The 21,494-nt window shown below is 38.2% G+C and overlaps 1 protein-coding gene across 1 annotated transcript in view; it reads right to left on the reverse strand.

Annotated features, from left to right (window-relative positions):
• Window positions 1-21,494, reverse strand: part of RELN (reelin) — a 532,619-nt gene that overhangs the window by 446,567 nt on the left and 64,558 nt on the right. Inside the window, exon 2 of the mRNA XM_081244879.1 lies at window positions 8,541-8,651. Coding sequence (XP_081101005.1) covers window positions 8,541-8,651 — 111 coding nt within the window. The remainder of the gene's footprint in view (window positions 1-8,540; window positions 8,652-21,494) is intronic.

Below are 21,494 nucleotides of genomic sequence, written 5' to 3' on the forward strand. Positions count from 1 at the left end.
CTGGAATCGGATAGTGGTGTTCGTTGCACAACCTTGTGAATGTACTAGAAATCACTGAAAAGTACACTTCAAATGGTAAATTTATAGTACGTGAATTGTATTTTTTTAAAAAGTATCTGAGACTGTATATGACGTCAGAACACCTGGTTTTAGTCTTCACACCTACACTCTCTCTCTTGCAGAGTCACCACTTGCCCTTCCTAAGCCCTGCCTCCTTACCTATACATTGGGGCAGGGGCTGAGCCAGGCTCTACCCAAGGTACATTTCAGCTCCAAGTTCCATGGGTAAGAAATTGGGTGCAGGACTTCCCTGGTGGCACAGTGGTTAAGAATCCGCCTGCCAATGCAGGGGACACGGGTTTGATCCCTGGTCTGGGAAGATCCCACATGCCGCGGAGCAACTAAGCCCATGTGCCACAACTACTGAGCCTGCACTCTAGAGCCCATGAGCCACAACTACTGAACCTGCATGCTGCAACTACTGAGCCACCATGTTGCAACTACTTAAGCCCGTGCGCCTAGAGCCCGTGCTCCACAACAAGAGAAGTCACCGCAATGAGAAGCCCGCACACCGCAACGAAGAGTAGCCCCCACTCGCCGCAACTAGAGAAAGCCCGTGCAGCAACGAAGACCCAATGCAGCTGATTAATTAATTAATTATTTTTAAAAATTGGGTGTATTTCCCCCACTCCAAATTAATGTCACCTCCCACTTTCATAACTTCTGCCACTTGAAGCATCTTGTCATTCTGTTTCCTACTTCAAAGAAAGAATTCTCACTTCTTTCTGAGTGTTTAAAAAAAACACCTATTTTGAGCATATATACAAGGCAGTTGAATAGATAATCTCACTTAACCCACCTAACAACTTTGTGAACTGGCCTTTCTTATCAACCTCATTTTACAAATGCAGACACTGAAGCTCAGGGAAGGAAAGTATGTGGTCCAAGGTAGGAAGAGGCAGGGCCGGGCATATAGCTGGAGCTGCCTCACTCCAGAGCTCACGTCATGACCCCTGCACTGAGCTGCCTTTCTCCACTAACTCCTCCGCTTGGCCCAAATCTCATGCCCCTCAACATTTTCTCTAGCAATTTTGTCGATTGATGAATCCAACAGTTTTATTCATCATGCCCATTACTCTAGCAAGTGATTCTTTTTAGTGATTCTTTTTAGATTTAGGAACTGGGAAATATCCCTGAATTCTTTGTCATATGTCAAATGCAAACTATATAACAGTATTTCTTAATCAAGGTAATGCTCGCATACCCAGATGGAATGAATAAAGAACAAACTTAGTCTAATACCTTATAAAGAGGAAAAATTAACGGCAATTTCATCTTTTGTCAACTATGCTCTTTGTACTATTGACTACAGTAATTTGTTTAATTAAACTAGAGTCTTCTTGTTAATTATAGACCATTTACCATACCCAATAAAAGGTCCTGCTTCCAATCCCTCAATGTGTTTAAAATTCCTCAAGTATGTTACAAAGCGGTTCTCTGTAAAGAGACAGACAAAATAAATTTAACAAGATCATCTGAGTAATTAAACTTAATTGCAGCCAATAAATAAAGACCACTACTATACAGGATGTTATTTAATGAAGTTGCTAGTGGCTGCTCCTTCTTTACAGATATTATGGCCTAAATATGTGTATGTATTCATAACACGTGTATGTCTCAGCCACACAAACAGGATACCTAAGACTGAACTATAGTTAATGTCCAGGGATGCAGCGGTCCTGGTGATACTTAGTAAAGTTGTAAAAAGTTCTAGTTAGTTTTAATGTGAAGGATATCCAAAAATTAGCTTAAATAGACCCTATATTTTTATTCTTAGTGACAGTAAAACAAAGTAGTAACAAAAACTTGCATTCTAGGGCTTCCCTGGTGGCGCAGTGGTTGAGAGTCCGCCTGCCGATGCAGGGGACACGGGTTCGTGCCCGGTCCAGGAAGATCCCACGTGCCGCGGAGCGGCTGGGCCCGTGAGCCATGGCCGCTGAGCCTGCGCGTCCGGAGCCTGTGCTCCGCAACGGGAGAGGCCACAACACTGAGAGGCCCGCGTACCACCAAACAAACAAACAAACAAACAAAAAAACTTGCATTCTGGAAATGAAAGATTAACATACAATCTAAATCTACTGGTAAAGTACACATTCTTATCAACTAGTGACCAATATAAGATTTACTAAAATTTGAAATCTTAAAATATTTACTTTGCTTTGTAAATCTATCCCTATTCATCTAAAGTTAGAGTGTCATATCACACTGGAAAAAAAATCAGATCATTAAGTTCAAAAGTTCTAATACTGTGCTTCAAAGATAATGCTGAAAATATTAAATTTTTATGGTAGTTGCTTAATCTACTAAAAACATGACAGGATTGACTGAATCCAAGAACATATCTTGGATCTGTTTACTACATTTTCTCCCCAAACTTAGATTCCATCAAGTCTTGCCATTTTAAGAGTTTTATAAATTAACAAATGATTGACTCTCGAATGGCTAATTATTACAGAAAAAATAAATGAAACACATAGGCGATTATAAAGGTTTATGTGAAAAACTGCTAAAATGGCTGATGTATTAGCTGAGTAAAATTATCTAGGAATTGCAAAGCAATTTACGCAAGGTCTAACAAAAGTTTAATTTATGCATGGTCTAACAATTTGAAGTGTGGCAGCTACCCATCAGACGTGCAAACCTGATTCTCAGGTTTTAGAGAGCCAGAATACCAAAAACTGAGTAACATGCTTTTAGAGCCAGAATACTAAATATTGAGTAAAATATATTTCAGTGTCTGGAAAAGGAACAATTTTGTATGAAAGGATATTCAAATAGCATTTCATTGAGCAACCACAATAAGCCTTGAAGATTTACATGACTGAGCTGGAATTCAGTGCCAAAGACAAGAGGGAAGCATTTTTTTTCTGGGATACACAAAGAGATACCCATAATTAAACATCACACTTCCCTAGAGCAGCATGTTTTCTTATACTGACAAGCAAAATGAGGTATTTAAAATCATGCATTGCTGGCATACAGTCATCTTTTGCATAGCTATTGTCTTAATGTATTTCTGGCTATTAGGCATTTGTCTATTTTTGGTCAGTGAGGTATGATTTAAAGAATTCTGGTTTCGCAGAAAAGGCTGTAGTTCTGTTAGTGGAATTACATTTATACCACAGTATCTTAAGGATAATTATGGCCTTATTTTGGCTGGTCTTACATACATTTTATATTCAAAAGAGAGTGGCTATAACTTTAGTGTAATCAGTACGATTAAACTTAACTATAAGCAGAAAAGACTTTCCGAAGTACCTTTTTAGACTCAACTATGTGTTTTACTTTGCCTTATTTATCACAGCTAGTTAAACATATCACACACTAATTCCACAACATATTGGGAAAATGGCAAACAAGTCATGTTTGCTTAACAGTCCATCAATTAAGTCAGAGCCTAATGATAGATTATGTATTCAATAATTCTTCTGTTCTAGATCAAAGAATGCCACACTACTTCAGCCTGATCCTACTATAACTACTAAACTATCAAGAAGCAGCAATTCTGTTACATTTTCTCTAAGTCTTCTATAAGACTTTTTCTCTACTTTCTCACCTATACCCTACTCAAATTGAATTTTTTCTATTTTATTTAAATTATAAAGAATATATTAAACTTAAATACCCAAAAATTAATGTGCTTTTCTTTCCAAAAATGACCATTTACCTACAAAGACATTTAATCTTCTGCTTTCTATTCTATTACTTATGAAGGTTAACTGTTTAACAATATTCACGTATATTATTTTATTTTATATTTTAACATCTTTATTGGAGTATAATTGCTTTACAATGGTATGTTAGTTTCTGCTGTACAACAAAGTGAATCAGCTGTACATATACATATATCCCCATATCTCCTCCCTCTTGCGTCTCCCTCCCACCCTCCCTATCCCACCCCTCTAGGTGGTCACAAAGCACCGAGCTGATATCCCTGTGCTATGTGGCTGCTTCCCACTAGTTATCCATTTTACATTTGGTAGTGGATATATGTCCATGCCACTCTCTCACTTCATCCCAGCTTCCCCTTCCCCCTCCCCGTGTCCTCAAGTCCATTCTCTTCGTCGGTGTTTTTATTCCTGTCCTGCCCCTAGGTTCTTCAGAGTTTAATAAACTCAAAATGGATTAAAGACCTAAATGTAAGGCCAGACACTATAAAACTCTTAGAGAAAAACATAGGCATAATACTCTATGACATGCATCACAGCAAAATCCTTTCTGACCCACCTCCTAGAGAAATGGAAATAAAAACAAAAATAAACAAATGGGACCTAATGAAATTTAAAAGCTTTTGCACAGCAAAGGAAACCATAAAAAAGACAAAAAGACAACCCTCAGAATGGGAGAAAATATCTGCAAACGAAGCAACAGACAAAAGATTAATCTCCAAAATATACAAGTAGCTCATGCAGCTCAATATCAAAAAAACAAACAACCCAATCCAAAAATGGGCAGAAGATCTAAATACACATTTATCCAAAGAAGACATACAGATTGCCAACAAACACATACATGAAAGGATGCTCAACATCACTAATCATTAGAGAAATACAAATCATAACTACAATGAGGTATCACCTCACACCAGTCAGAATGGCCATCATCAAAAATCTACAAACAATAAATGCTGCAGAGGGTGTGGAGAAAAGGGAACCCTCTTGCACTGCTGGTGGGAATGTAAATTTATACAGCCACTATGGAGAACAGTATGGAGGTTCCTTAAAAAACTAAAAATAGAACTACCATACGACCCAGCAATCCCAGTACTGGGCATATACCCTGCGAAAACCATAATTCAAAAAAGATTCATATACCACAATGTTCACTTCAGCTCTATTTACAATAGCCAGGACATGGAAGCAACCTAAGTGTCCATCGACAGATGAATGGATAAAGAAGATGTGGCACATATATACAATGGAATATTACTCAGCCATAAAAAGAAACGAAATTGAGTTATTTGCGGTGAGGTGGATGGACCTAGAGACTGTCATACAGAGTGAAGTAAGTCAGAAAGAGAAAAACAAATACCATATGCTAACACATATATATGGAATCTAAAAAAAAAATGGTTCTGAAGAAACTAGGGGCAGGACAGGAATAAAAACGCAGACGTAGAGAATGGACTAGAGGACACAGGGAGGGGGAATGGTAAGCTGGGACGAAGTGAGAGAGTAGCATTGACATATATACACTACCAGATGTAAAACAGATAGCTAGTGGGAAGCAGCTGCATTGTACAGGGAGATCAGCTCAGCTTGGTGCCTTGTGACCACCTAGAGGGGTGGGATAGGGAGGGTGGGAGGGAGACGCAAGAGAGAAGAGATATGGGGAGGAGATATGGGGACATATATATGTATACATATAGCTGATTCACTTTGTTATACAGCAGAAACTAACACAACATTGTAAAGCAATTATACTCCAATAAAGATGTTAAAAAGAAATGCCAAGTGACCAGTGGGAGACCTGAGAGTTTGATTATGGAGGTCAAACTACCATCAATGAGCTTCAAGTTCAGAAGCCTCTTCAGACTCTGTATCCTAGGGCTGGTGGTCATGGGAAGACTACATGCAACTTAGGCTAATCAAAATACATTCTAATTCAAGTGAAACTGCCTTTTTACAGCTTTCAAAGTCACAACAGAAAATGTCTTAAAGCCTAAAAGCCTTAAAGAAAGTGTCTTTAAATCATTTCTAACAATTTTCAATTGTTAGTTTTTTGTTTGGTTACTAGCTAAAATCTGAGGCAGTATGATACATGCCTTTTATATGTTCTTTCAAAATGTGTTTATAATATACTACAAATGATATTTAATGATTTTTCTCATTTAAAGGCTCCAACTTGGTAAATGATGGTTACTTCATGCAGCCAAGTCCTCTCAAACCATCTGGGTCTAAAAACTTCAGAAAAATTCCACCTGAGACCTGTTTGTGTGTGTGTGCTTCCTCCTCACTCCCACCAAAGGAAGTATATGCAAGTCCTGGAATGAGACTTCAGGTCTCAGGTCAGACTTCAGCAGCAGCTGCTTCAGGTATCAAGATTTATAATTTTGGAACACCTAGTTTTACTGAGTATTTTGCCATTGTCATCAGCATTTCATAGATGAGGAACTTAAGCTTAGAGAATTTAAGCAACGTGGCTGAGGCCCATGACTAACGAAGGTCGGGGTATGGAGCTGCAAGCAGGTCTGCCTGACTGCACGGCCCACACTCTTATCCCCCCCTGATATGTTCCTTCCGGTCCAGGCTTGGCCGATGCCAGCCTGCACCTGAACTCCCTCCATGCCTTGTCACATCAGACCTTTAACCACAGAACAGTCTTTCTGCATCCACTGCTGACCCGACAGTTTGTTCTCCACACTGACACCAGAGTGACCTCCTCAGCCCAAAACCCTCCCTGGCACTCTCTGCTTAAGATCCTGAATGATCTGGCCCTGGTGTCCTATCCAGCCTTACCTCTTGCCCTCTTGTTCCAGGTCAGCCACTCCAAGGTGTTCTTGCCATTCCTAGAACACAGCCAGCCTCTTCCCATCCTGAGGCCTTTGCATCTACTGTTCTCTCCTTCAGGTATGCTGTGTCCCACATTCCACAGACCTTTAGCGAACTAATTCCTCCTCATCCTTCACATCTCAGCTCAACATCACTGCCCCAGGAAAGCCTTTCCAAACTACATGTCATTTTACTCCAGACTAGATCTCCTTTCTCTGTCACGCCCTTTCCCAGCACTCAGTACATTTCCCGCCTAGCCCCTAGCAAGATGTACTATTACATATTTACATGGTTATTTAAATAATGTCCCTCCCATTTAACTAATGTAGATGAGTGGTTCTTAAAATTTAGTGTGTATCAAAATCACCTGGAGTCCCTATTAAAAAGTGATCACTGCATCTCACCCCCCAGAGTATCTGATTCTCTGAGTCTGGAGTAAGGCCAGGAACTCAATATTTACAAGTTCCCAGGGATGCTGAAGATGCTGGACCCTGGACTGATCCAGTACAGTGGTTCTCAACTCTGGGTAAACATTAGAATCACCTGGGGAGCCAATGCCAAGCCGGGCTCCCAGAGGTTTTGATTTAATTGGGTTAAGGTAGAACCCAGGACATCTTATCCCAAATACTGCATACTTATCCTAAAAATGTTTTTATCTAAAATTTAAATGTAACCAATGTCTTGTACATTTTTATTTATTAAATCTGGTAACCCTACTTGGAAATCCTATTGTAACATAACACGTAGTATGTCATATATTTATGTACACATATTATATATATGATTGTAAGCTGACCTTTCACTTTTACAGAGTACAGAAAGGGTGAGGCTAAAAGAGTGGAATTTTTAGACTTAAATTTTTTTCCTTAAGGATTAGACCTTATAAGTAGTTACCAACAGATTATAAAAGCTTATTTGGTATCTAAAATGGGGCAAATCCTCAATGTCAAATAATTTTAACAGGATTATTAAATGACTTCTAGGTTCCTTTAAGCCCTGAGGCTGTGAACCTCATCTTGGGCCAGTAGGGTAACAATGCAGCCTCAATATTATTGCTCTGACATCAAGCAGTGAGTCATCTGGGCAGAGCTCTGCTGGGACTCAACATAGAGGAGATGTTCTTTCGTACATCAAAAGTAGGTAAAATTTATTCATGTAATAAGTATCCCAGAAAAAGTAAAATGGTGAACACGTGGCTGCTTTAGATAATGCAATTTTGTCTTTCTCACATCAATGGAGGAAGTCTTGTGCAGTTTTCTAACCTTAGAGTAGGATCAGCGATTTCATGTCTTATATAAATTGATATGTTAAATTTGCATTTTTGATGCTGTAAAGGGTCTACTTAATTCCAGCTCGGCATGTTTATCGAGTTATGGGTAAACTCTAGATTTCCAAATCGAGAATCCTCTGTGATCAGTGGCCATCATGTAGCCTTCGGCCTCTCCACTTAAGTAACCTTCCAGGTCTCTGGTTTAAGGACAAAGACTCCATATAAGTATTTCAAATATTAAATCACATTATTTCATGAATACTCACAGAATGTAATCATTTCAACAATCATTGCTATCTTCCACTGTGTGCGATGCTTACTTGCCAAACAATGTGACACTTTTCATCTATTCAGGATTTTAAGAACTGTTTATAAAAACAGGTTACTGAATAAATGCATGGGCATCAGAATGAATTCCAATTCCAGCAACCTAAATGACAGAACACAGGAATCTACTCAAACCCCACAGGACCAAGTGTAATAGCAGTAGTACACGGAGAGGGATAGAAAGACCGTAACACCAAGCTCATGGTTGGTTGCATATTTACATGATCTATTTCAATTCACCTAACTTCAAGCAAACACACAAAAATCACTTCAGATTATTTTTTCTGAAATAATAAATGTCAAATACTTTTAAAACAGATATTCCAAAAAATAAGACCTGTAACTCTATAAAATGTAGACAGTCATGGGTTTCTTATGTCAGGATAGCTTACCAAATCCAAAAGCACTGGACCCTCTGATGCTCTGTGAAGCCTGAACACTTGTAGATGTGTATAGTCCTGTCACCAGTAAGCCATCAAAGAAGGTGCTTGTTGAAATTGTCACTGAAATACAGGGGAAAAAAAGAAACCTTAATTAATACAGTCAGAATAATGAGATACATTTCTGAAGTGTCAGACATTGTCAAAACCATCTTTACTCATTATTAACAAATTATTTTTATACTATCCCTACTTAGTATTTTCTTTATATTAGAAATTACAGAGGAGGAAAAAGAAAAAAAAACAAAAGCTCAGAACTCCAATGTCTGTAATTGCTGGTCCTAAATTTAGTACATCAGTCCCACCTTTCTTCATTCATTTACACTTTCCCTAGCTATGTGCAAAATCATCGGAAAATAATATAGTACTGAATAGTCAGTTTCCCCACCTCCATCACCAGCCCTGAAGGCAGTCAAAGGCATTGCTGGAGTTTTGGCATTGTGATGAAACACTCTTATTTTTTTTAATATTCAATATTGTGGGAAACAATCTTACATCAGCTGAAAGCCGAATAGTAAGCTGCACTGCATTTCTTATTGTTACTCTATGTTTCATAGATGAGTCCCCTGGAGTCTTTCAACAAAAGTAGACTAATTTGCATGAAGACAGTCAGCCCTTCTCCCTTTGAGAACAGGAAAGGAGACCACTACATGCTTTAAGTTTTAGTACAAAGTCTACAAGAGGAGTCCAGATGGTTTTACAACCAGAAAATCAGGCTGTTCCTGGGGAAAAAAGGGTCAAATTAAGTGTATCTGTACACTACTCAGGTTTGGCTTATTAAAAAATTGTATCTTGCTCACCACCCTAAAAGTTGATCCTAATTTCCTCCTTGACATAATAATTTTTTCTCCTGCATTGCCTTTATTACATCAGGATGAAGGCATTTGTAGGAAGCAGCCAGGAGAAGGTAATACTATTTTGGTAGTACGCAGTGCAAGGCTGTCATAAATGCTTGCTGGCAATAAGGAGACTGACCAGAGTTACATTAACTGTGATGAGAATGTTTAAATTAAACTCCAGGAAATCCAGTGAGTAGAGTGGAATGGTTTTAAACATCCATATTATAAAACATAAATAAGACACATGTATCAACAGAACAGCCGGACATCATGCTACCCCCAAAATGGCATTGGATGTTGGAATAAATCATCTCCGTATCCTTTAATAAGATAATAGCTAGTATTTTGAGTGCTGGCATATAAACCACATGAAAACCATTCAGCAGGGCACTGAGATAAGTAGTTTACATGTATTATCTCATTTCATTAACAAAACATCTCTATAAAGGGGGTACTGTAACCATTCTCAGGATACAAGTGAGGAATCTGTGACACAGAGCAATTAAGAACTTTGTCCAGGACCATGTGATAACATCTAAAACTTGTTGATGCTGTTTACCTGGCTTATCTCCCATTTTCTCCCTGACCTACACCTACCAGCCCCCACCAAATCCCAAAGTGGCAAAGTGGCCGTGGCCAAATTTTTGTTTAATAACCTCTTTCCCACATTATTCACATGCATTAGGAGTATTTGGAAAGCAAAACGAAAGCTACAGGAGTCACTATCACTGTTACTAGCAAGGAAGAGGGCCCAAGGCAGCCAGGAGGTGTCACCTATGGCACGGTGGGTGAAGCCCTAGGCCAGATAAGGGATGAGATCTGGTACTGGGCCCTCATCTACTGCTCCCTGTTCTCCAGCAAAACCACCTCACCTCTCAGAGTCTAAAGTTCCTCGTCTGTAGAATAACACCCTAGTCGTCGGCCCCCTGTTCTGCTCACCCCAGATTCCCACAGTTGGTTGTATTGCTGCCTTCATCCTTTGGTTCAGTGAGGTAAAAAGTGCTTAAACTGCTTCTGTGCCCCATCCGGGAGGTTTAGAATTAGGTTACTTCCTGTTAAGTTGCCTATACTAACCACTGAACTCAAGTGCTGTGTCTCAGATTGTCCTTCACAGCAAATCAGACGCAACCTGCAGAGTCTTGCTGTGGACCCACGGGACCTTGCTTTTACCTACTTCCTCTCAATCCACTCCAGTCTACTCCAGCAAGATCGCACCAATCCCACGTTCATGCACAAATGCAGCCCCTGGGGACTCCTCTGCATTCCTTTATGCTTCTACTCTGGTTCCTATTTCCAAGATTCTGAAAAATGTAAGGGTTTATGTGTTTGGGATTGAGGCAAAACTGAATCTGAGTCTCACCTCTTTCTACCTTTGTCCAGGGTGTGACCTTAGCGTGAGTCATAGACTCCCCATATACAAAAGGGAATCATAACACTATCAGGTCTACTGTAAGAAATAAAGACAAATACGTATTATCTATCAATGTATCTAGATCCTTAACACACTATCATGCACACAGTAATGAAATCAATAAAAGTCAGTTACCTTTCCCTGCCCTTTTTCAGACCTGGAAGCCCTGCTTTGCTCCTCCCTTCCTGAGAACTGGGGTCCTGTACAGACCTCCTGGCAGCTCCCTCGCCAGATGCCTGGGTATGTCCAATCATTGGACTACCCACATCTGAGTCCTACTGCCTGCCAGGATTCTCCATGTACCCTTCCCACCCACTACTTCATTTCCGACCACAGTCCACTCAAGTCTGAGCTGTGATCTCAAATGGGCCCAAGATAAATGAGCATCCCCAGCTTGTTATTAGTTTCACTGTCTTTCCAAAAGATACTCTTCAAGCATCTGCTCAATGTTAATTTAAAACAGACGCTAAACACTCTGGGAGAAGTGGCTGAGAAAGAAAAGAACCATGCATGGCAGCTCTCAATCTTTCTTCTACTCAGCTATTCAGCTCTGGCCTCAAACAGCTATGTCCCTCCCAGCGAAACATAAGCCCTGCCATGTCTACCGTGACAATTGATAAATTCAATTTATTGGTGGCTTGTACATATCTAGGGAAGTTTCAATAGCTTAGAGATGTACATCTAGTAAGCTATCTGGGTGGCCTGTGACTCATTTGGAAACTGAGCATGGCTAAGGTCTACTGTGCCCCTTAGATATCCAACCAGACTGTTAATCCTTTCCAGACCTCCCCTCTCACCTACCACCCAGTGCCTCTCCAGACCCAGAGGATGAAGCAAATTCTATCTTAATTCTTCCACACACCGTAAGAGGAGCCTGCTTCAGATCAGTTCTCTTCTTTACTTAGATTCTTGGGTGCTGAAGCAGCAAGGTCTAGTGAAAACAGCCCATGAATAAGAGAACTGGACTTCATTCCCAATATTATTAATTTGCTATGTCAGACTGAGCAAGGTTTTCTCTCTGCTTGGTTCTATTCCTAGTAGTGATGTGAGTACCTATTATCTGATAACCTCAAGGGTAGGTGGGCTTACATATGCGAGAAATCGTTTCTAAACATTAAATGACTTGAAAAAAAAAAGAAATTCGTAAGAAAAACCCTTACTACTCTTAGAGACTCTTGGCTTTAAATACCATCCATAAGCTAACTACTCTCAAATTTCTTTCTCCAGTCCAGACCTCTTTATAAATACACTCCAGATATATATGAAGCTTCTGCTCAACACCCCCGTTTAGACGTCCACGAGACGTCTCAACTTCAACACGACCAAAACTGAACACCCAGCCCACCCTGCAAACCTGCGTCTCCTGCAGCCTTCCCCAACTCTGCTGATGGCAGCACCGTTGTTCCTGCTGCTCAGGCCGAAAACCTCTAAGTCAAGTTTGGAATCACCTTCTCCCATACCCTGAATGCAGAGTCCATCAGCAAGTCCTGCCGGCCCTACCTTCAGATCATATCCAGAATCGGACCACTTACCACACTGTTCTGAGCTACCATCATCTCTCCCGTTGTTGCATTAGACATCAATCTGGTCTTCCTGGTTCTACCCTCTCTCTGCAGCCTAATCTCAGTGTAAGAGTCAGAGGAATTCTTTTTAGACATCCAACCATGTCACTCCCCTGCTTACAGCTCTCCGACGCTCTCAAAGTCTTTACAGTGGCCAACAAGGTCCTATGTGATCTGCCTCCGTGCCATCTCTGTTCCCATGACCTTCTGCTTTCCCCCTGACTCACCCCACTCCAGGCACACAGGCCTCCTTGCTGTTATTCAGATATGCCAAGCCTTTGCACTAGCTCTTTCCTCTCTGCCTGGGACTCTCTTTCTGCAGATATGTGAAGGGTCAATTCCCTCACCTCTTTCAAGTCAACTCAGATGTCACCCTCTCAATGAGGCCTGCCTTAACCACAGTATTTAAAATCACAAACAGGCCCCAGCCCCCGGTCTCTGCAATATCCACATTTCCAATGCCCCATACTTTGTTCTAACTTCCCCATCCCCACTTTTTTTCTATAATTATCACCTTCTAATACTGATATATTATACCGATATATTTACTTAAAGTATTTTTTGTTGATTATGTTTATTGTCATTCTCATTCTGTAGAATGTAAACTCCATCAAAGCAGGCATCTTGAGTGTTTCTTTCAGTAACGTATCTCAAGTACCTGAAACAATTCCTGACACTTTTGGGTGTTCAATAAATATGCATGGAAATATTTATTCATGAATAGCTCATTCATAGAAAAGTAGAGCCAGGTTGTCTTATCTTCAACTTGTTTCTAGAGGAAAAGTAGATTATGAATCCCAGACTGTCAGTCAGATGAATCCCACTTGGAGAAGCCACATGGGGAAAAGAAAGAAAACAGAGAAACGTTGGCTATTTCTATATTTAAGACATTTTCCAGAGTGCAAGACAGATCAATGCAGACAGAAACTGACTCAGAGACCAGCCAAAGACATTTGTTAAAACGGCAAACGAACTTCAGTATACATACGTTCTCAGATACTGTATGTTTATAGACATCAACTAAAGAAAGAGTTCCCTGTTAAAAATGAATTGATTATCATCTATTTTTCTGCCTGCTGGAGTTGGGAATTTACTTTTTAGGGAAAAAATGAGATTTGCCTTTGGAAAAATGCTCCACTGTTGACACTGTGGAACAAGCATTCCCTTTCCTCCTCTAAACAGATGTAATGCATAATCCATACATGAACTGGTTGGTAACTGGTCTCTGTTTTCACAAAAGAGGAAATGTTGCTCAGACTCTTACAAAATTAAAGTGATATCTTCTGGGCACCAGGTCCCTTTTACTTAAGAAGATAATCGGTCTAATTTCTGTATTTAAGAAACACCTGACACAGTTTTGATTCCCTGCTCTTTTGTAGGAAACGTCAGAATGTCTGCAGCCCACATGTTTATGTCGACGAGAGCATTGGAGCAAATCCATGAGCAATCTGAGCAAGACAACAAAAACTTTACACCAAGGCACTTTGACTTTGAAACAATGTGAGGGACATCCTTCTCTTTGCCCTATTCTTTCCCTTTCATCAAATGTTTCCTCTTATCTCTACCTGTAGCCCCTGGTTAGTCTGTCAGCGTTGTTAAATTCAACCATACAATATCCAAAAGAAACAAAAATACTTATTTGAAAAGATACATGCACCCTAGTGTTTCTAGCAGCATTATTTACAATTGCCAACACACGGAGACAACCTAAGTGACCACTGACAGATGAATGGATAAAGAAGCTGTGGTATATATATATACAATGGAATACTACTCATCCATAAAAAAGAATGAAATTTTGCCATTTGCAGCAACATAGATGGACTTAGAGGGCATTATGCTAAGTGAAATAAGTCAGACAGAGAAAGATAAATACTGTATGATATCGCTTATATGTGGAATCTAAAAAAATACAACAAACTAGTACATATAACATAAAAGAAGCAGACTCACAGATATATAGAACAAACTGGTGGTTACCAGTGGGGGAGGGGGAGGGGCAATATAGGGATGGGGAGGTGGAAGGTACAAACTGCTGAGTGTAAGTTAGGCTCAAGGATGTATTATACAACAGGAAAATATAGCCAATATTTTGTAATAACTGTAAATGGAAAGTAACCTTTAAAATTGTATAAAAATTTAAAAATTAAATAAATAATTTTTAGAAACTCAACCATACAGAAATGTTTGTTACAACACAAAATAACATAAAAATAAAATATCACTGAGAATGTAGTATAGCCAATGTAACTAAAAGTGTAAAATCTCTATCTCTTCTACTGAAAAAAGGGACCACTGTTATTCATTGAGGAAAGTGAAAATAGAGGTTTCTCCTGAATGGAAGCAAAAATAAAAATTAATGCAGTATTTTTATTGTAGTGCTCAAAAATCAGAAATATCTAAGAAAATTTTTGTTGAATTTTACATTTAACCATAAGAGTGATTCTTTTGCATATATGTACTTTGTGTGTGAATATATATATGTGTATATATATATACATATTTTATGTACATACCAAAGTAATTTGATAATTTTGTCACTAAGACACCCTTATCCTCACTCTGAAGCTACTCTGCTGTTTCCTCAAATAAAAAATAAGAAGGGATCAAAAGGCTGAGGAGGTTGTACATATCTCTCCCACATCTGTGTTAAACTGGCAATGAGCTTAGCACTGGGAGTCTATGAATATGGATCGCTGGGTTGTGACAGCTCAATGAAAACATGATGTAGCCTTACAATTCAATTCTTATCAGTGGCTCAAAGAGTACCTCTGTCTTGAAATGACTAATTACAGAGTCAGTTATTATCTATTACAGCTTCTATTAACTGTTCCCAACAAGACCCTAATACCATTCTTCCAGAAAATCACTGTAAGATGAAAGTCTGGAAGAAGATAAATTTAGACATTTAATGCTGTTTGCATTTCATCCTAAAGCTTCTGGCTTACAAATACTCTATGGGCAATTAAATTTTGATCACTTCAAGCATACTCCATTACTACTTTATATAAAAGACCTTTAATATGCGCAGAAAAGAAACATATTTTATAATAATTGAAATGTTTCCATCGTTTTCAAGATGACAAACATCAGAGGACAGCAAATTGCAAAAATGTTGAAATTAAGTATTAGTGATGATGCACCTATTGCAAAGAGTTTCCATTTCTTATTTTTATATATTTTGAAAATGAAAAGCACCAGAACTAATGCTGTCAATATTAAAAAAAAATGTTGCCGCATTTTGCCTTATGAACAGAAACTCATTTGTGTTTGAATACAGAACAGATTAAAGAGCCTGAGGAACAAACATAGTACTCTGAAAATGAAATCAACTGAGTTTATTTGCCACAAAATTTCATCAACAAGGTGTGTTCAACTACTGACTCTTCCTTAGTTAAAGTGCCACTAGCCCTGGTACCAAATAGAGACCATCTAAAAATACATTATAATTTACATTCAAAATCTCTATAAGAACACAATCCTCGAACTACTTCTCATTACATATATTAATTCCATTAGGACACGGTTTTATGTGGTTTTCAAATATTAAGCCAGCCATTTCAATAATATCCCCAAACCAACAATAGCTGAGAAAAAAAAATCCCAGTAAATATGTAAAAGAAATGACTGCAGGTCAGGATTCACTGAGGGAGTGCATGAATAAGTAGCAGTGAACTAAACACACAGATCTTAAATAATGAGACCACAAACAAATAGACTCCAGTTAGCCCTTTGTGAAGGGTAGAGAGAGATCACCCATGCCTTACCTATGTGCTCTAACAGCTACTCAAAAAAGGCATGATGAGGAAGGATATGGCTGCCCACCTAGTGTCAGTCTCTAGAGAAGCACTGCTAAATGAACCTCACTCACCCTTTCCTGCTTCCCTAAGTCTCTACTAGATGGCTGACCTAGAGCATCTCTAAGAGCATTTTACCCTCAGATTTAAGTCACCTCCATCCTCTTCCTCCTCCTCCTCCTCATCATCATCATCCTCATCATCACAGCTACACAATATTTGAGCACTATATGCCAGGTACTGTTGTAAGTCTTATAAGAATTAACTTATTTGATCATTTCAATATCCCTAAGAAATAATTACTATTAATATACCCTTTTACCCATGAGAAAGCTTAAACAAAGTGGGGGTGGGTTAAGAACCGCACCTTACGTGGCATGTAAAAGGTGGCTCTAAAAAATGGAAGCCATGCTCCTTTTATCCTGGACACACTGCATTCAACTCCTGGAAGATCTGACACAGTGGCAGGGGCTTGACCTTCTCTTGGAAGGCACTGCTACGGTGGTACTCCCAAGCCCCAGGTGCATGGGTGTAGTCTCCTGGGAGTATGCCCAGCAGGCTGATCTATGGAATGCATTTAACCTGACATCTGCTGTACCAATCATCACAGCCCTTTTCAAAAAATTATTATTATTACTCCTTTTTTTCATTTTATATGGCTTTGGACTGTTCCTTGGGGGACAAAGGAGGCAGAAAGAATGGCCTCCCCAGAGGACTAAATAAATGCAGGGTGATGGAGGACTAAGCTAAAGATCACAGTAAAAAGGTCAAAGAGCCCTGGATCAGCCCACCTCTGAAAACAGGGGGAGCACGCCCTGGCAAATGCCCTCCCACCTTTGTCTCCATCTGAAAGGAGAGGAAAAAGTGAGTATGATCTGGGAATTGTGACAGGTGCAGGGAACCCATTATATGAAAAATTTAATGATGTACTAAAACATTTTCGAGGGTCTGTAAAAATGCTCTTTGCTAGCTGGAAGAGGGATCCAGCATCTCTGTGGAAGACTATTATGATATATTTATTACAGATTCAGAGATTCAGCTGAACCACATGTAGTCTCTAAGTCTTATCTTCCGGCACCACCAGTAATAAAAGGAGAGCCACTGAGGTTTTTCCCTCTTTTAAATTCTTCCTAGGAGATAAAACAGATGTAGTCAAATGTGTTTGTGAATTTATTATTTTAAAATTAAGCCCTTTGGAAGTAAGTTTAAATGACAGCATTTGGTGAATGTAAATCTTTTGTTTCTCCATCCCTCCACATTGCCTTTCTCTCTCCTTTATGCCCCAGGGCTGTCTGTCTCTCTCTTCCTCTGTCTCTCCCTGTCTCTGTCTCTCTGTCTCTTCTCTCTCTCTCTCCCCCCCCCACCCCTCCCCCCCCACACACACTGAGCATTTCCAAAAACACTAACAATCAGGGTAGAATCTTACATATCTTATTTAGGTGAAAACCCTTCCTGAGACTTGGAGACCTAGGTCAGAATAAACACCTGAGATGAGGTCCTGAACAGTATTTTTGAAATCTCCTTAAAACTCTTCAATCTATGCTAAACACAAATTCTTAATTAGTGATCTTAAATATAAAGAAGAAAAATATAATTTTACATTGATTTACCCTACTTTTAGTCCCAATTGAAGTTAAAGCAGTAATGATTTCTTTTTGTCATCCATTTTTGCCTTTCATAATGTAATTCTGAAGTTTTAAAAATTTCTACAAATAATGATAAAATTCTTTAGTTTCTAGAACCAAAAATACTTATTTTTTCTTTATAACTAGCACTTTATTATTATAATTTAGAGAGCTGTTGCCAAGAATTACTGGTATTTGTGATTTATCTTTGCCCTTATTTTTCATGTATTACTTTTATATGAGGCTGGATGATACTTATACATGAAAATTTCATATTGTTGGCCCTGCACTCGATAAATTATTAAAGTGATGTGAACAGGAACGTGGTGTTCAGATTTTCAGCAATTTTTATCCTTTTGTTCTTTCTTTTTTAAAAGAAAGACTACCTTGTCTATAACTCATCGTAACTTTTTAAAATTTAAGCAAAGATTAACCTTAAAAGAAAGCACTTTGGGGGACTTATTATCCCCAACCTTCTCAAAGAAGTTCTTAGAAATTTTTTCTTTGACATATGGATGTTAATTAGTTTTTCCAGGCTAGAAAAAATAAGCCTAGTAATTCTCCTAAGCACATATACAGGTAAATATGTTACAATAAAATGCACAGATGCTTAGGGAATAAACACATGTGTAATTTTTTTCCCAATATAATCAGGTGTTTAAAGCCTTTACACAATTAAAAAGCCCTGTAGTTATTTTGTTTTTATTACTCTATCTTAGATTTTTTTTCTTTTTATCATGAAGTGCTCCCCAATTCCTCCAAACTGTGGTTTTGATTGAGCGTAACTAAAGAAAATTTGAACTCATGTAACAAATTACAGAGTGACTCCTATTAGTGCCCCCAAGGTGTCCAAAACATAAATATATATTTTTATTTGCAACTCAACATATTGATAATATATTACAAATTTTCAACATGGTACTCATGTGTAATGTATCTTTATATGTTATGTGACAGAGATGTATCATACATCTCTTATGCTTGTAAACTGACAAAATCAACATTAATAACCAATAATTAATAGAACTCCTTATAGGCATAGTTAAACTAAATGTAGCTGTAAAATTACTGCATATTTTTAAATGGCATTTCCAGAGTACTCTCGTTTGGCACTTCTGTATGTTCATTTCAATTCACTTAGCTAATTACAAGCAACTGTGCTAACATCAAAGCATCCATTTAAATACATGCTGAGTTTATTACACATATGACACACATATGGAAAAAATAAACTCTAAAACTCTACAATTAACTTAGGACAAATAGAAAACTCTCATTTATAGTCAGACCTTGTGTGTGTGTGTGTGTGTGTGTGTGTGTGCGTGTGTGTGTCTGGCCCAACTCATTCATTCATTCATTAAACAAATATTTATAAAGTGCTACTACTTGATATAATATGAACCATCTGTATGTTTATAAAAACATTTGAATAACTGTTCTTGTCCGTTTGCAGAATAATCTTTATTCCATATTTCAAAATCCAAATCACAAAATCCAAAACTGCTAGCATTGAAATTCACAAAATAATGTTAGGTAAATGATGTGAAAGAGAAATGTTCATGTACAGGCACAGCTAGTTGCTCTTCTAATAAGCTACAACTAAACGCTTTTCTAAGAATTTTAGATAAGGATAATAACTAAGTAAGAAAATAACTTAAATGGCATTTACATTGATAGATGGTATCTGATAGTTCTTTGATAAATTATAAAAGGAATAAATGCATAACTAATTTATATAACATCAAATTGTAATTACATATAATATTTCTCTTATGTGTAAAATGGAAAATGTCACACTTTATATTTTACAACATGGCAATTAGTATTGTGAGTCTTAAAATCCTTCTTAAAATAATAAAATCTCTTGTACTTTAGCATAAATTTGCATTTTCAATACAACCATAAGACAGTTTTTCCAAAGATGAAGATAAAGAAAAACTCCAAGTGTGAATAATTATTAAGAAACGTCTTAAGGCTTAGGAATACAGGAAAAAGTTAAGTGATTAGTTATGTAAAATTGTTTAAATGACAGGAGTCTGCAAAGGACTAAATGTGTTTTGCACCTGTGGTATTCCTTATTTTCTGATGTAGGATTTCTAAAAAAATCTTAATCTAGCCTTAGCGCATACTTGTTTTTGATCTGTTGGGGTGTTTTTCGTGAGAAAATTATCTAAATTCTTAAGTTAAAGACTTGCCATAAAAAACTAGAGTTGGATGAAAGACAAGCTTGCATATAGATACATTTTTATAAACTTGTACATCTTGTTGGCAAGTATTTGTATACAGAAAGGCTTATCTAAGATAGAATTCCAAACAGAATTTAAAATATCAGTTACAATATCTATTCAACACGGATGGACCCATATTCTACAAGTGCTAACTAATAAAATTACTACTTTTTAGTCAAATAATTGAGCATTTGGTAGAGCCATGAGCCAAACTAAATTCTCCCAAAGATTATTTTACTTTATTAACTAAAACTTTCAATCACCTGAGAAGCTTGCTAAAATTCAGATTCCTAGGTCTCCTTCCTTCCCCCACTTGACTCCCCCAGGGACTCTGATTCTGTAGGATTGATATAAAGCCCAGGAATTAGCATGTTTAACAAGTATTCAGCCTGGGTAAATTCTGTGTAGGTGGTCCTAAAATAGATCAATTACAGTGATATGAAAAGTTCCAGATTAGAACAGAATCTCCAGTGAAGGCTATTCACAGGACTAAAAATTATAAGTGAATTGAATTGAAACTACATTAAGAATTCCACTACACTAAAAAGTTACTTTGCCTTTTATTATACTGCAGTTTTCTCCTAGTGCAAATGATGTTTAACAAAATGAGGATATAATGGAACACCTGTTCTTAGCTCTCATGGGTGCCAGTGACTTCTCTCTCACTGATAAGGATAGAAACAAATCCAGAATTAGGATTAGCAGCCAAGGCAGTAGATTAGTGATGAGGACTGAAGAGCAATGTCAGAGCCTGTGGCCACATATGTGGTAAATGGAGACCCCGCTGTATGTCCTGACTGAATTAGTAATAAAGAAAAGCTATTTCCTGAATTTGGCAGGTATACCTTTAGAGAACATTTATTTACCCAATGTTACATAGGTTAAGAATTCAATACCAACAAAAATCAGGGGGGAGAAGGTAGGGAAGGTTCAGTAAGTGTATCTTGTTGTAGGAAACCCTTTCTGGGTACTATGGTGCACCCTCTCTTTTCTGATTGCTAGTAGGTCATTAGAATTTCTAGAATTTACTAATGGAGTAACATGAGGTTAAAGGTCTATGGTTGCTGGAATCCTTACCATCAGAAGTAGTCACAGTACTTTTGTTATCCATGAGACAGAGAAGTAGTGGCTCAGGAACCACATGTGTACGTTTTTTGGTACCACAGCTGGAGAACTGAGCCCATGTCCAGTGTTAGGTGATCTCACTGCCTCTTTATCTACCTTGAGCTTCAACTCTTCTCTAAAGGTATGTGGGTTCTACATTTTTCATTTGGAATAAACTTCTTGGTGGAAAAGGTGAAAACATAATTTGGATAGCTACACTTTCCCACCATTTTCCAACATCATACAGTTGATTCTTGTAATTTATGTTCTAGAAAGACACCACAAACACTGAATTAGCAAATACTGAGCCACTGCTCCCAGGGGACAGACAGGGTTAGGT

Source organism: Mesoplodon bidens (assembly GCF_964165515.1).
Source record: "Mesoplodon bidens genome assembly, chromosome: 9".
Taxonomy (NCBI): domain Eukaryota; kingdom Metazoa; phylum Chordata; class Mammalia; order Artiodactyla; family Ziphiidae; genus Mesoplodon; species Mesoplodon bidens.